We start from the raw sequence: 13,311 nt of genomic DNA, 5'->3' as shown, positions 1-13,311 counted from the left end.
TTGGAAAACAAATTGCTGTAAAGAGAAAGCAATCAAAAAAATCCAATCTGTGTTTTAGTCATCGGAATTCTTAACTTAATTGAAAAGTAGCCTTCTTATTGGCACCACTGGAGAACATCAGCCATATCCCCGGTAAGTGTGCATATTCACTGTCTTGGGTCAGTGCCACTTTTGTTTGTTTTTGGACAATAATTTCCTCCTCCAGGTTAGATGGACATCATATTGTATTTGTGTGTCCCCTTTTCGTAGGCCTAATATATGGATCAGACAACGTTGTTTTTATTTATCTGTTTGTCAGTGTCAGCAGAGTAGGCTACCCTGTCATTTTTGTCGAATAATACAAATATTCAGCAAATGTCTTCAGTCAAAGTGTAGTAGAATTGAATGAAATGTGTTAATAAAATGATTTTTTTTTGTGCAAAGGAGAAGAAATGTAGGCTGATATAGCATAGCCCTACTCTAACATGCTGACTAGACAGGGCGCACGTGACCGTTGATGTTGATTTTGCCCACCCACACCAGATACGGTCAGGACACAGGTTGAAATAACAAAAAGAACTCAACCAACTACAATAATTTGGGGACAGGTCGAAAAGCATTAAACATTTATGGCAATTTAGCTAGCTAGCTGGCTGTTGCTAGCTAATTTGTCCTGGGATATAAACATTGGGCTGTTATTTTACCTGAAATGCACAAGGTCCTCTACTCAATTAAGTCACAGATAAAAGGGTAAACCGAGTTTGTTTCTAGTAATATCTCCTCCTTCAAGGTTCTTCTTCGGACTTTATATGGCGGTTGGCAACCAACTTTGAGGTTTCATTATCACCACCAACTGGACTGGAGGGTGGAACTCAGTTCATCTTTCAATCACCCATGTGGGTATATGCTCCTAAAAACCAATGAGGAGATGGGAGAGGCGGGACTTGCAGCGCTTTAAACTTCACAAATAGAAGCAGACGCTCGTTGAACGCGCACGAGCAGTGCGCTTTCCTCAGCCAACAAGATGAGTAACGAACAGCAAAATCACTAGCCAACGTCGATCTACTATCCCCCATAGTAGAAAAGTGTACCTATTCTATTGGTCAGCTTGTTATATGCAAGAAAGAAATAGCCTATTCCAAACAGACGGTGGGACGATAGATCCCAAATTCATACAACCAGTAGGCCTAGGATACATCCCAAAAACGTAAAAAGCAATGACGATTATGCAACAGATCAGATCGTTTAGCATAAAATGTTGATAGGCCTAAACTGTTCTTGTTTGCTTATGGCATTATACAGCTCGTTGAGTGCGGTCATAGTGCCAGCATCGGTTTGTGGTGGTAAATAGACAGCCAAGAAAAATATAGATTCAAACTCTCTTGGGTAAATAGTGTGGTCAACAGCTTATCATGAGATTCTCTACCCCGACCTACGTCCCCGATATCGCAGTCTCTTCTTCATGCAAATGACAGGGATTTGGTCCTTGTCGGGTGTCAGAAGTAAACCCTTTGCATTCACCTCGTTAAAGAAAAAAATCTTTGTCCAGTACGAGGAGAATAATCACTGTCCTGATATCCAGAAGCTCTTTTCAGTCATAAGAGACGGTGGCAGACACATTATGGGAAAAATAACTAACAAATAACGCAAAAAAACACAGGGTTAGGTGCCCATAAAATGGCAGCCATCTCCTCCGGTGCAATCTATAATGCTGCTGTTATTGTTAAGTGGAAGTGTCTAGGAGCAACAACGGCTCAGCTGTGAAGTGGTAGGCCACACAAGCTCACCGAACGGGACTGCCTAGTGCTGATGCACATAAAAAATAGTATGTCCTCGGTTGCAACACTCACTACCGAGTTCCAATCTGCCTCTGGAAGCAACTTCAGCAAAATAACTTTTCGGCAGAAGCTTCATGGAATGCGTTACCATGGCCGAGCAGTTGCACACAATCCCGCAATGCCCCAACCATATTCCATGGATCACCATGCGCAATGCCAAGCGTCGGTGGCAGTGGTGTAAAGCTCGCCGCCATTGGACTCGAACAGTGGAAACGCGTTCTCTGGAGTGATGATTCGCACTTCACCATCTGGCAGTCCGACGGATGAATCTGGGTTTGGCGGATGCCAGGAGAATGCTGCCTTCCCCAATGCATCGTGACAACTGTACAGTTTGGTGGAGGAGGAATAATGGTCTGGGGTTGATTTTCATGGTTCAGGCTAGATTTTGGAAGGAGATGTTCAACATACTTTTGACAATGTTGTGTACAGTATATAGACAGGTCTGTGCCTTTCCGAATCATGTCCAATCAATTGAAATTAACAGGTAGACTCCAATCAAGTTGTAGAAACATTTCAAGGATGATCAATGGAAACAGGATATAGCTGAGCTCAATTTCAAGTCTCATAGCAAAGGGGCTGAATAATTATGTTACAGTAGGGATGGTGCCAGGTTTTCTCCAGACGTGATGATTGGCATTCAGGCCAGAGTTCAATCTTGGTTTCATCAGACCAGAGAATCTTGTTTCTCATGATCAGAGTCCTTTAGATGCCTTTTGGCAAACTCCAAGCAGGCTGTCATCTGCCTTTTACTGAGGAGTGGCTTCTGTCTGGCCACTCTAGCATAAAGGCCTGATTGGTGGAAGGCTGCGGAGATAATTGTCCTTCTGGAAGGTTCTACCATCTCCACAAAGAAACTACGGAGCTCTTTCAGAGTGACCATCGGGTTCTTGGTCACCTCCCTGAGCAAGGCACTTCTCTCCCGATTGCTCAGTTTCGCCTGGAGGCCAGCTCTAGGAAGAGTCTTGGTGGTTCCAATCTTATTCCCTTTAAGAATGATGGAGGCCACTGTGTTCATGGGGACCTTCAATGCTGCAAATATTGTTTGATAACCTTCCCCAAATCTGTGCCTGGACACAATCCTGTCTCGGAGCTCTACGGACAAATACTTTGACCTCATGGCTTGGTTTTTGCTCTGAAATGCACTGTCAACTGTGGGACCTTATATAAACAGGTGTATGTCTTTCCAAATCATGTCCAATCAATTGAATTTGACACAGGTGGACTCCAATCAAGTTGTAAAAACATCTCAAGGATGATCAATGGAAACAGGATGCACCTGAGCTCAATTGCAAGTTTCATAGCAAAGGGTCTGAATACTTACGTAAATAAGGTCTTTCAGGTTTTTTATATTTTACACATTTTTTATTCTAAAAACATGTTTTCACTTTATCATCACAGGGTATTGTGTGTAGTTTGATGAGGATTTTTTTTTTAAATAAATACATTTTAGAATAAGGCTAACGTAACAAAATGTGGGAAAAGCGAAGGGGTCTGAATACATGCACTGTAAATAGTGTCATAATCAAATCAAATCAAATCAAATTTTATTAGTCACATACACATGGTTAGCAGATGTTAATGCGAGTGTAGCGAAATGCTTGTGCTTCTAGTTCCGACAATGCAGTAGTAACCAACAGTAATCTAACCTAACAATTCCACACTACTACCTTACACACACACACAAGTGTAAGGGATAAAGAATATGTACATAAAGATATATGGATGAGTGGTGGTACAGAACGGCATGGCAGATGCAGTAGATGGTATAGAGTACGGTATATACATATGAGATGAGTACTGTAGGGTATGTAAACATAAAGTGGCATAGTTTAAAGTGGCTAGTGGTACATGTATTGCATAAAGATGGCAAGATGCAGTAGATGATATAGAGTACAGTATATATACATATGAGATGGGTAATGTAGGGTATGTAAACATTGTATTAAGTGGCATTGCTTAAAGTGGCTAGTGGTACATTTTTACATAATTTCCATCAATTCCCATTTTTAAAGTGGCTGGAGTTGAGTCAGTATGTTGGCAGCGGCCGCTAAATGTTAGTGGTGGCTGTTTAACAGTCTGATGGCCTTGAGATAGAAGCTGTTTTTCAGTCTCTCGGTCCCTGCTTTGATGCACCTGTACTGACCTCGCCTTCTGGATGATAGCGGGGTGAACAGGCAGTGGCTTGGGTGGTTGTTGTCCTTGATGATCTTTATGGCCTTCCTGTGACATCGGGTGGTGTAGGTGTCCTGGAGGGCAGGTAGTTTGCCCCTGGTGATGCGTTCTGCAGACCTCACTACCCTCTGGAGAGCCTTACGGTTGTGGGCGGAGCAGTTGCCGTACCAGGCGGTGATACAGCCCGACAGGATGCTCTCGATTGTGCATCTGTAGAAGTTTGTGAGTGCTTTTGGTGACAAGCCGAATTTCTTCAGCCTCCTGAGGTTGAAGAGGCGCTGCTGCGCCTTCTTCACAACGCTGTCTGTGTGTGTGGACCAGTTCAGTTTGTCCGTGATGTGTACACCGAGGAACTTAAAACTTTCCACCTTCTCCACTACTGACCCGTCGATGTGGATAGGGGGGTGCTCCCTCTGCTGTTTCCTGAAGTCCACAATCATCTCCTTTGTTTTGTTGACGTTGAGTATGAGGTTATTTTCCTGACACCACACTCCGAGGGCCCTCACCTCCTCCCTGTAGGCCGTCTCGTCGTTGTTGGTGATCAAGCCTACCACTGTAGTGTCATCCGCAAACTTGATGATTGAGTTGGAGGCGTGCATGGCCACGCAGTCGTGGGTGAACAGGGAGTACAGGAGAGGGCTCAGAACGCACCCTTGTGGGGCCCCAGTGTTGAGGATCAGCGGGGTGGAGATGTTGTTACCTACCCTCACCACCTGGGGGCGGCCCGTCAGGAAGTCCAGGACCCAGTTGCACAGGGCGGGGTCGAGACCCAGGGTCTCGAGCTTGATGACGAGTTTGGAGGGTACTATGGTGTTAAATGCTGAGCTGTAATCGATGAACAGCATTCTCACATGGGTATTCCTCTTGTCCAGATGGGTTAGGGCAGTGTGCAGTGTGGTTGCGATTGCGTCGTCTGTGGACCTATTGGGTCGGTAAGCAAATTGGAGTGGGTCTAGGGTGTCCGGTAGGGTGGAGGTGATATGGTCCTTGACTAGTCTCTCAAAGCACTTCATGATGACGGAAGTGAGTGCTACGGGGCGGTAGTCGTTTAGCTCAGTTACCTTAGCTTTCTTGGGAACAGGAACAATGGTGGCCCTCTTGAAGCATGTGGGAACAGCAGACTGGGATAAGGATTGATTGAATATGTCCGTAAACACACCAGCCAGCTGGTCTGCGCATGCTCTGAGGACGCGGCTGGGAATGCCGTCTGGGCCTGCAGCCTTGCGAGGGTTAACACGTTTAAATGTTTTACTCACCTCGGCTGCAGTGAAGGAGAGCCCGCAGGTTTTGGTAGGGGGCCGTGTCAGTGGCACTGTATTGTCCTCAAAGCGGGCAAAAAAGTTGTTTAGCCTGTCTGGGAGCAAGACATCCTGGTCCTCGACGGGGCTGGTTTTCTTTTTGTAATCCGTGATTGACTGTAGACCCTGCCACATACCTCTTGTGTCTGAGCTGTTGAATTTCGACTCGATTTTGTCTCTGTACTGAGACTTGGCCTGTTTGATTGCCTTGCGGAGAGAATAGCTACACTGTTTGTATTCGGTCATGCTTCCGGTCACCTTGCCCTGGTTAAAAGCAGTGGTTCGCGCTTTCAGTTTCACGCGAATGCTGCCGTCAATCCACGGTTTCTGGTTTGGGAATGTTTTTATCGTTGCTGTGGGTACGACATCGTCAATGCACTTCCTAATGAACTCGCTCACCGAATCAGCATATTCGTCAATATTGTTGTTGGACGCGATGCGGAACATATTCCAATCTGCGTGATCGAAGCAGTCTTGAAGCGTGGATTCAGATTGGTCGGACCAGCGTTGAACAGACCTGAGCGCGGGAGCTTGTTGTTTGAGTTTTTGTTTGTAGGCTGGAATCAACAAAATGGAGTCGTGGTCAGCTTTTCCGAAAGGGGGGCGGGGGAGGGCCTTATAAGCGTCGCGGAAATTAGTGTAACAATGGTCTAGTGTTTTTCCAGCCCTGGTAGCACAATCGATATGCTGATAGAATTTAGGGAGTTTTGTTTTTAGATTAGCCTTGTTAAAATCCCCAGCTACGATGAATGCAGCCTCAGGGTGTGTGGTTTCCAGTTTACAAAGAGTCAGATAAAGTTCGTTCAGGGCCATCGATGTGTCTGCTTGGGGGGGAATGTATACGGCTGTGATTATGATTGACGAGAATTCCCTTGGTAGATAATGCGGTCGACATTTGATTGTGAGGAGTTCTAGATCAGGTGAACAGAACGACTTGAGTTCTTGTGTGTTGTTATGATGATCACACCACTTCTCGTTAATCATAAGGCATACCCCCCCGCCCCTCTTCTTACCGGAAAGATGTTTGTTTCTGTCGGCGCGATGCATGGAGAAACCAGCTGGCTGCACCGACTCCGTTAGCGTCCCTTGAGTTAGCCATGTTTCCGTGAAGCAGAGCACGTTGCAATCCCTGATGTCTCTCTGGAATGCTACCCGTGCTCGGATTTCATCAACCTTATTGTCAAGAGACTGGACATTGGCGAGTAGTATGCTAGGGAGTGGAGCGCGATGTGCCCGTCTCCGAAGCCTGACCACGAGACCGCCACGTTTTCCCCTTTTTCGGCGACGCACAGGGTCGCCGGCTGGGATCAGATCCATTGTATTGTGTGGAAGGCAAGACACTGGATCCGTTTCGGGAAAGTCATATTCCTGGTAGGAACGATGATGAGTTGACGTTAATCGTATATTCAGTAGTTCCTCCCGACTGTATGTAATGAAACCTAAGATTACCCGGGGTACCGATGTAAGAAATAACACGTAAAAAAACAAAATACTGCATATTTTCCAAGGAACGCGAAGCGAGGCAGCCATCTCTTTCCGGCGCCTGCGTACTAAACTAACGTGTTAGGACGCTGGGTGTAAAGTGTTACCAAATAAAGAAATACAAAAACTTAAGGAGAGCATATCCAACTAACAAGCTCTTCGAAAGAAATATAAACTATTAGAACCAAGAATTAACAATAACTGATGTTGGCACAAGATGGAGGGAATGTTAGAGCATAACTAACGAAAGTACAATTAACGAAAATGTACGCTTAACCCAGTATAAACTAATGTATAGAATGTATTATATAGGAGCCACAATTCTACAGCACAACAGCAAGAGTCATGCCTTAAGTGTAAAACAAACATTAACTCAATAATCCATGCATTCTGGAAATGCTATAAAATCCCCAAGTTATGGGCGGCGCTAGAAAGCTGGCTGTTTCAATGTATTACAATGTTAACGTACTTTTAACCTGTCAGTCTGCATATTTCAAAACATGGCATATGGCGTTGTAGTGAAATACCCAATGGGCTGGATAATTGTCTTCTCACTCATCTTGAAAATCAATCAATCCGCCATCATTAACAATTGAAAAATCGAATGATTTATTATTGAAATATTGAAATAGCATGGGCAAACGAGAAAAACTAATTGGTACAATTTTAAAGCCATGTGGCAAACAATAATGCAAGCACTAGGGATGGGGGTGTGAGCATGCGGGTATACCACAACAAATATTTCCAATCTGGGAGGTAAACTTGTTAAAGCATTCCTACGGTAAATATGTCTAACCATGGGGTGCAAGCCCCCACGGGTTTACTTGTACTTGTGGAAAACACTGACAACCTACCCTTCTATCCATCCTACACTGTTAAAACCGATTCATTGTCTGAACAGAACATCTAGAACTATGTTTTTTCGTGTCCAACTGTTTACCGTTTTTGCATTCGTGCATGTCAGTGGTTACCTTGAGTTGATGTCTCCGTGTCCAAGCTGGCCATGCTGACCGTAGCCAAACGTATAGACATCCCCATTCTCCATCAGCACCACTACAGGACAGAACAAGAGACAAATACATTCCATAACTTTCCACCACATTACTTATCTGAATATGTTGTGCACGTTTCACATGTTCATGTGTGTTATTTTCCTATATACAGTCATGTTAGAGAGTATTGCCGTCTTACATTATCCACAGAATTTCAATTGTACATGTGTATTTGTCATTGAACTGTTAAGCGCTTACTTGCTAAAGAATGGCCCTATTAACACATTTCCATACAGGGCAGGTCCCAGCAGATTGAAATCTTATAACATCCTCTACAATATATTGAATTCTTAAATGTCCAAGCCGTGTAATTGTTTTAGGACTGTCATACAATGGATAATTTACTGAATCATATATTTTAGGAGCACTTTAGGTATCCCCAAAAAGTACTAAAGAAATGAAAAAACATATTGAATTTGGCTGTGTTTTGGTCTGATGAGATTTTTGGATCCAACCATTGTGTTTTTGTGAGATGCAGAGTAGGTTAACATATGATCTCTGCATGTGTGGTTCCCACCGTGAAGCATGGAGGAGGTTTGATGGTGCTTAGCTGGTGACACTGGCTGTAATTTATTTATAACCCAATTGAGATGGTTTGGGATCAGTTCGACCACATAGTGAAGGAAAAGCAGCCAACAAGTGTTCAACATATGTGGGAACTCCTTCAAGACTGTTGGAAAAGCATTCCAGGTGAAGCTGGTTGAGAGAATGCCAAGTGTGCAAAGCTGTCGTCAAGGCAAAGGGTGGTTACTTTGAAGAATCTCAAATATATTTTGATTTGTCTAACACTTTTTTGGTTAATACATGATTCCATATGTGGTATTTGTTAGTTTTGATATCTTCACTACATTTCTACAATGTAGAAAATAGTGAAAATAAAGAAAAACCCTTGAATGAGTAGGTGTGTCTAAACATTTGACTGGTACTTTTCTGAGGAACATGATAACATTTCAACAACATATTTTTTCCATCTTCATAACATTGCAAAAATCTGAAAATGTTTGTCAAAAATTATGCAGAAAAGCTAATCCATGATTTTGTCACTTCTAGATTAGACCTTTAAGTCAAGACTAAGTCAATATTGAAGACTCATGTGACTCACCACCTGGATTCGGTCTTACATAGCAAAACTTGAAATTGTATATTTTTACATTGGATTAAAGTAGAGACTCAGAGCTACAAAATTGTATATCATACACTGCATTTGAGGAACAATGCGAAAGTAATTCTCCTTCGAAAGTTGTTCAACTTGTAATCTCACTTTTCAGAAAAACGCATTTGAATGTTTTGGTATCTAGTGAAGAGCTCTTCTTTGTCTACACCAATTCAGCATTGTTCACACCCTCTTAAGCTTTAGCCCCACCCATCTCGTTTCGCTCTCGGAGCGTTCAGAGGGCACACTTGAGGCTCTGGCCGACGATTTAGTTACCTCTGATTAACATGAAAACAGCCTAACCAGCTCTGCTGGCAACAATTTCATTATGCTTTTTTGCACACATTTATTACACTGGCCATATTCAAAGGGTGTGTTGTACACACGTCACGTAACGTTAGCTAACGAGCCAGCCAGCTAACATTAGCTAGTTAAACAACAAATGAACAGTGCCAACAATGCCACAGTCCTGGGAGCTAACCAACCAGGTTCAATGTTAGCTAGCAAACATTTGGCGCTAACTAAAAAAGCAACCAGCTCTTGGAAACAAATAATGTCAGCTAGGGAGCCAGCCAGCTAATGTTAACTAGCTAGCTAACAGTACACTTTAGCTTAAGACATATAGCTAGCTAGGGAAACAATGAACGTAGCTAAGTAAACAACGTTTAAGATCACACACGTCACGTTAGCTAATGAGCCAGCCAGCAAACGTTAGCTAGTTAAACAACAATGAACAAAGTGCCAACAATGCCAAAATGCTGGGAGCTAACCAACCAGGTTCAACGTTAGCTAGCTTACATTAGGCTCTAACTAGAAAAGCAAACGGCTCTGGGAAACGAATAATGTCAGCGTGGGAGCCAGCCAGCTAACGTTAGCTAGCGAACAGTACAATTTAGCTTGAAATGAAACCACTATGTCAAAATTAGAAACGTGTAATATCTGAAAATGTCTTACTAGTGCTCTTCCATGCTATCCCTAGGAGGGGTGCATCACTTGAGTGGGTTGAGTCACTGACGTTATCTTCCTGCCCGGGTTGGCGCCCCCTCGGGTTCGCTCCGCGGGGGAGACCTTCAAGGGTTACACTCAGCCTTGTCTCAGGGTAGTAAGTTAGACAACATAGACAGGGCTCTAACTCCCTTAGCTCCACAATGAAATAGGGTGCAGGCCAAGCAGCAGGCTGTTATCCAGCCTGCCAGCTTAGTGAAGTCTGCCACTAGCACAGTCAGTGTAGTCAGTTCAGCTATCCCCATTGAAACCGTGTCTGTGCCTCGACCTAGGTTGGGCAAAACTAAACATGGCGGTGTTCGCCTTAGCAATCTCACTAGAATAAAGATCTCCAACATTCCTGCCATTGTTGAAAGAGATCGTGATACCTCACATCTCAAAATAGGGCTACTTAATGTTAGACCCCTCACTTCAAAGGCAGTTATAGTCAATGAACTAATCACTGATCATAATCTTGATGTGATTGGCCTGACTGAAACATGGCTTAAGCCTGATGAATTTACTGTGTTAAATAAGGCCTCACCTCCTGGTTACACTAGTGACCATATCCCCTGTGCATCCCGCAAAGGCGGAGGTGTTGCTAACATTTACGACAGCAGATTTCAATTTACAAATAAAATAACAACGTTTTCGTCTTTTGAGCTTCTAGTCGTGAAATCTATGCAGCCTACTCAATTACTTATCTCAGACTCATCTCTCAGTAGGTCATATGATTGAGTGTAGTCTGGCCCAGGAGTGTGAAGGTGAACGGAAAGGCTCTGGAGCAACGAACCGCCCTTGCTGTCTTTGCCTGGCCGGTTTCCCTCTCTCCAATGGGATTCTCTGCCTCTAACCCTATTACAGGGGCTGAGTCACTGGCTTACTGGTGCTCGTCCATGCTGTCCCTAGGAGGGGTGCGTCACTTGAGTGGGTTGTCACTGACGTGATCTTCCTGTCTGGGTTGGCGCCCCCCCTTGGGTTGTGTCGTGACGGAGATCTTTGTGGGCTATACTCGGCCTTGTCTCAGGATGGTAAGTTGGTGGTTGAAGATATCCCTCTAGTGGTGTGGGGGCTGTGCTTTGGCAAAGTGGGTGGGGTTATATCTTTCCTGTTTGGCCCTGTCCGGGGGTATCATCGGATGGGGCCACAGTGTCTCCTGACCCCTCCTGTCTCAGCCTCCAGTATTTATGCTGCAGTAGTTTATGTGTCGGGGGGCTAGGGTCAGTCTGTTATATCTGGAGTATTTCTCCTGTCTTATCCGTTGTCCTGTGTGAATTGAAGTATGCTCTCTCTAATTCTCTCTCGGAGGAGGAGGACCTGAGCCCTAGGACCATGCCTCAGGACTACCTGGCATGATGACTCCTTGCTGTCCCCAGTCCACCTGGCCGTGCTGCTGCTCCAGTTTCAACTGTTCTTCCTGCGGCTATGGAACCCTGACCTGTTCACCGGATGTGCTACCTGTCCCAGACCTGCTGTTTTCAACTCTCTAGAGACAGTAGGAGCGGTAGAGATACTCTGAATGATCGGCTATGAAAAGCCAACTGACATTTACTCCTGAGGTGCTGACTTGTTGTACCCTCGACAACTACTGTGATTATTATTATTTGACCATGCTGGTCATTTATGAACATTTGAACATCTTGGCCATGTTCTGTTATAATCTCCACCCGGCACAGCCAGAAAAGGACTGGCCACCCCTCATAGCCTGGTTCCTCTCTAGGTTTCGGCCTTTCTAAGGAGTTTTTCTCAGCCACCGTGCTTCTACACCTGCATTGCTTGCTGTTTGGGGTTTTAGGCTGGGTTTCTGTACAGCACTTTGATATATCAGCTGATGTAAGAAGGGCTTTATAAATAAATTTGATTTGAATGTTTTGGTACACGATAGCGCACACGCGCAGCCGGTTTGGGTTCCGTGTTACTCGTATACATGGATGGACGCTTCTCCCTCTCTGTCACAGATACCATGGTTGCCCTTAGCTTGAAGATGTAATCCGGAGACAGGTGTTAGATACAACAGCCTTTGTGTGTTCCCTTTTTGACTCCGTCTGCATATTTGCAATCAAATGCCAGAATCTTCTCTATTTCCTTAGCTATCATACTCTAATTTCACTCATTTCAAAACTCGGTCCTCCAGAAAGTGGAGAGGAACACTTATGCAGTTCTACTACGTGATATCTTTTTTTTTTTTTTAAAGCTGCATTAGAAAGGATTACCTAAGCATGCTACATGGCAGACCAATCTCAACTCATCTCTCGGCATGTCCAGCCCACTCATTATCTCAGCCAATCATGGCTAGCGGGAAGGATGCTGACTTTTTCCATGGCTAAACCAACTAGGCTCGTAATTTAACAACCTTATTAATATTTACAGGTGGCATACAAGTTTGTTATTAAGGCACACGAAAGTTCACGTGTTCCAGAAGGCAGTTTTGCCAAAAAACACATTTATTAAAATAAAATAAAGTTCCTGTGAAGTAGTGACGCACGACATACGCCTAGTTTCCTGAAACGAGTCACAAATTACTTGCCGTTAACTTTTTTAAAGTCACAATTGACCTCAGTTAATTTCTTGACCTGTTTCCTGTATCTTTGTAATGGATGCCTGTATCTTTGTAATAACTAAGTGTATTGATCCCTGGTCTTTGTGGTTGAATCTGTGCTTGAAATTAACCGCTCGACTGAGGGACCTTACAGATAATTGTTTGTGTAGGGTACAGAGATGAGGTAGTCATAAAAAAAAATGACTATTATTGCACATAGTGAGTCCATGCAATTTACTATGTGACTGGTTAAGTTCATTTTTACTCCCAAACATATTTAGGCTTGCCATAAATGGGTTGAATCCTTGACTCAAGACCTTTTCAGCTTTTCATGTTTAATTCATTTGCAAAAAAAAGAACAAAAAAAAAACATAATTCCACTTTGACATTATGGGGTATTATGTGTAGGCCAGTGACAAAAATCTATTTAATCCATTTTAGATGTAACAAAATGTGGAAAAAGTTAGCTATATTATGAACACAACTTAGCTATATTATGAACACAAGAATATGACTCGAGAGCAATTGTAATGACAGTCCCAAGACAGTCCCTGATTAGCAAGGATTAGTCTGTGTTTAATTTAATTGCGTATTAAAAATACAAATTGATATCATCATGAGGGATTTTCTCGAGCTTCCTAGAAAAATGCTACCGAGGTAGCAACAGCAACCAAGGGGACGGGGCTCAACGAAGGGTACATTCCTTTAACTATTTTTATTGAAAGACCTTTATGACCTATGGCTATTGTGGCCAGAGGACACTCCTCAAAACAAAGTCTTCCTCTTGTGATCAAACACCACTGAGGAAGAGATC

The 13,311-nt window shown here is 43.7% G+C and overlaps 1 protein-coding gene across 26 annotated transcripts in view; it reads right to left on the bottom strand.

Annotated features, from left to right (window-relative positions):
- The window catches only part of LOC139547192 (E3 ubiquitin-protein ligase MYCBP2), a 313,317-nt gene that overhangs the window by 171,716 nt on the left and 128,290 nt on the right, over positions 1-13,311 (bottom strand). For all 26 annotated transcript variants that reach the window (XM_071356258.1, XM_071356266.1, XM_071356259.1 and 23 more), the window contains one exon: positions 7,741-7,822. In XM_071356258.1, the coding sequence (XP_071212359.1) occupies positions 7,741-7,822 (82 nt within the window). The remainder of the gene's footprint in view (positions 1-7,740; positions 7,823-13,311) is intronic.

The sequence above is a fragment of the Salvelinus alpinus genome, chromosome 20, assembly GCF_045679555.1.
Source record: "Salvelinus alpinus chromosome 20, SLU_Salpinus.1, whole genome shotgun sequence".
Classification (NCBI taxonomy): domain Eukaryota; kingdom Metazoa; phylum Chordata; class Actinopteri; order Salmoniformes; family Salmonidae; genus Salvelinus; species Salvelinus alpinus.
The sequence above is the reverse complement of the archived record's forward strand: the minus strand, read 5'-3'. Positions and strand labels throughout refer to the sequence as shown.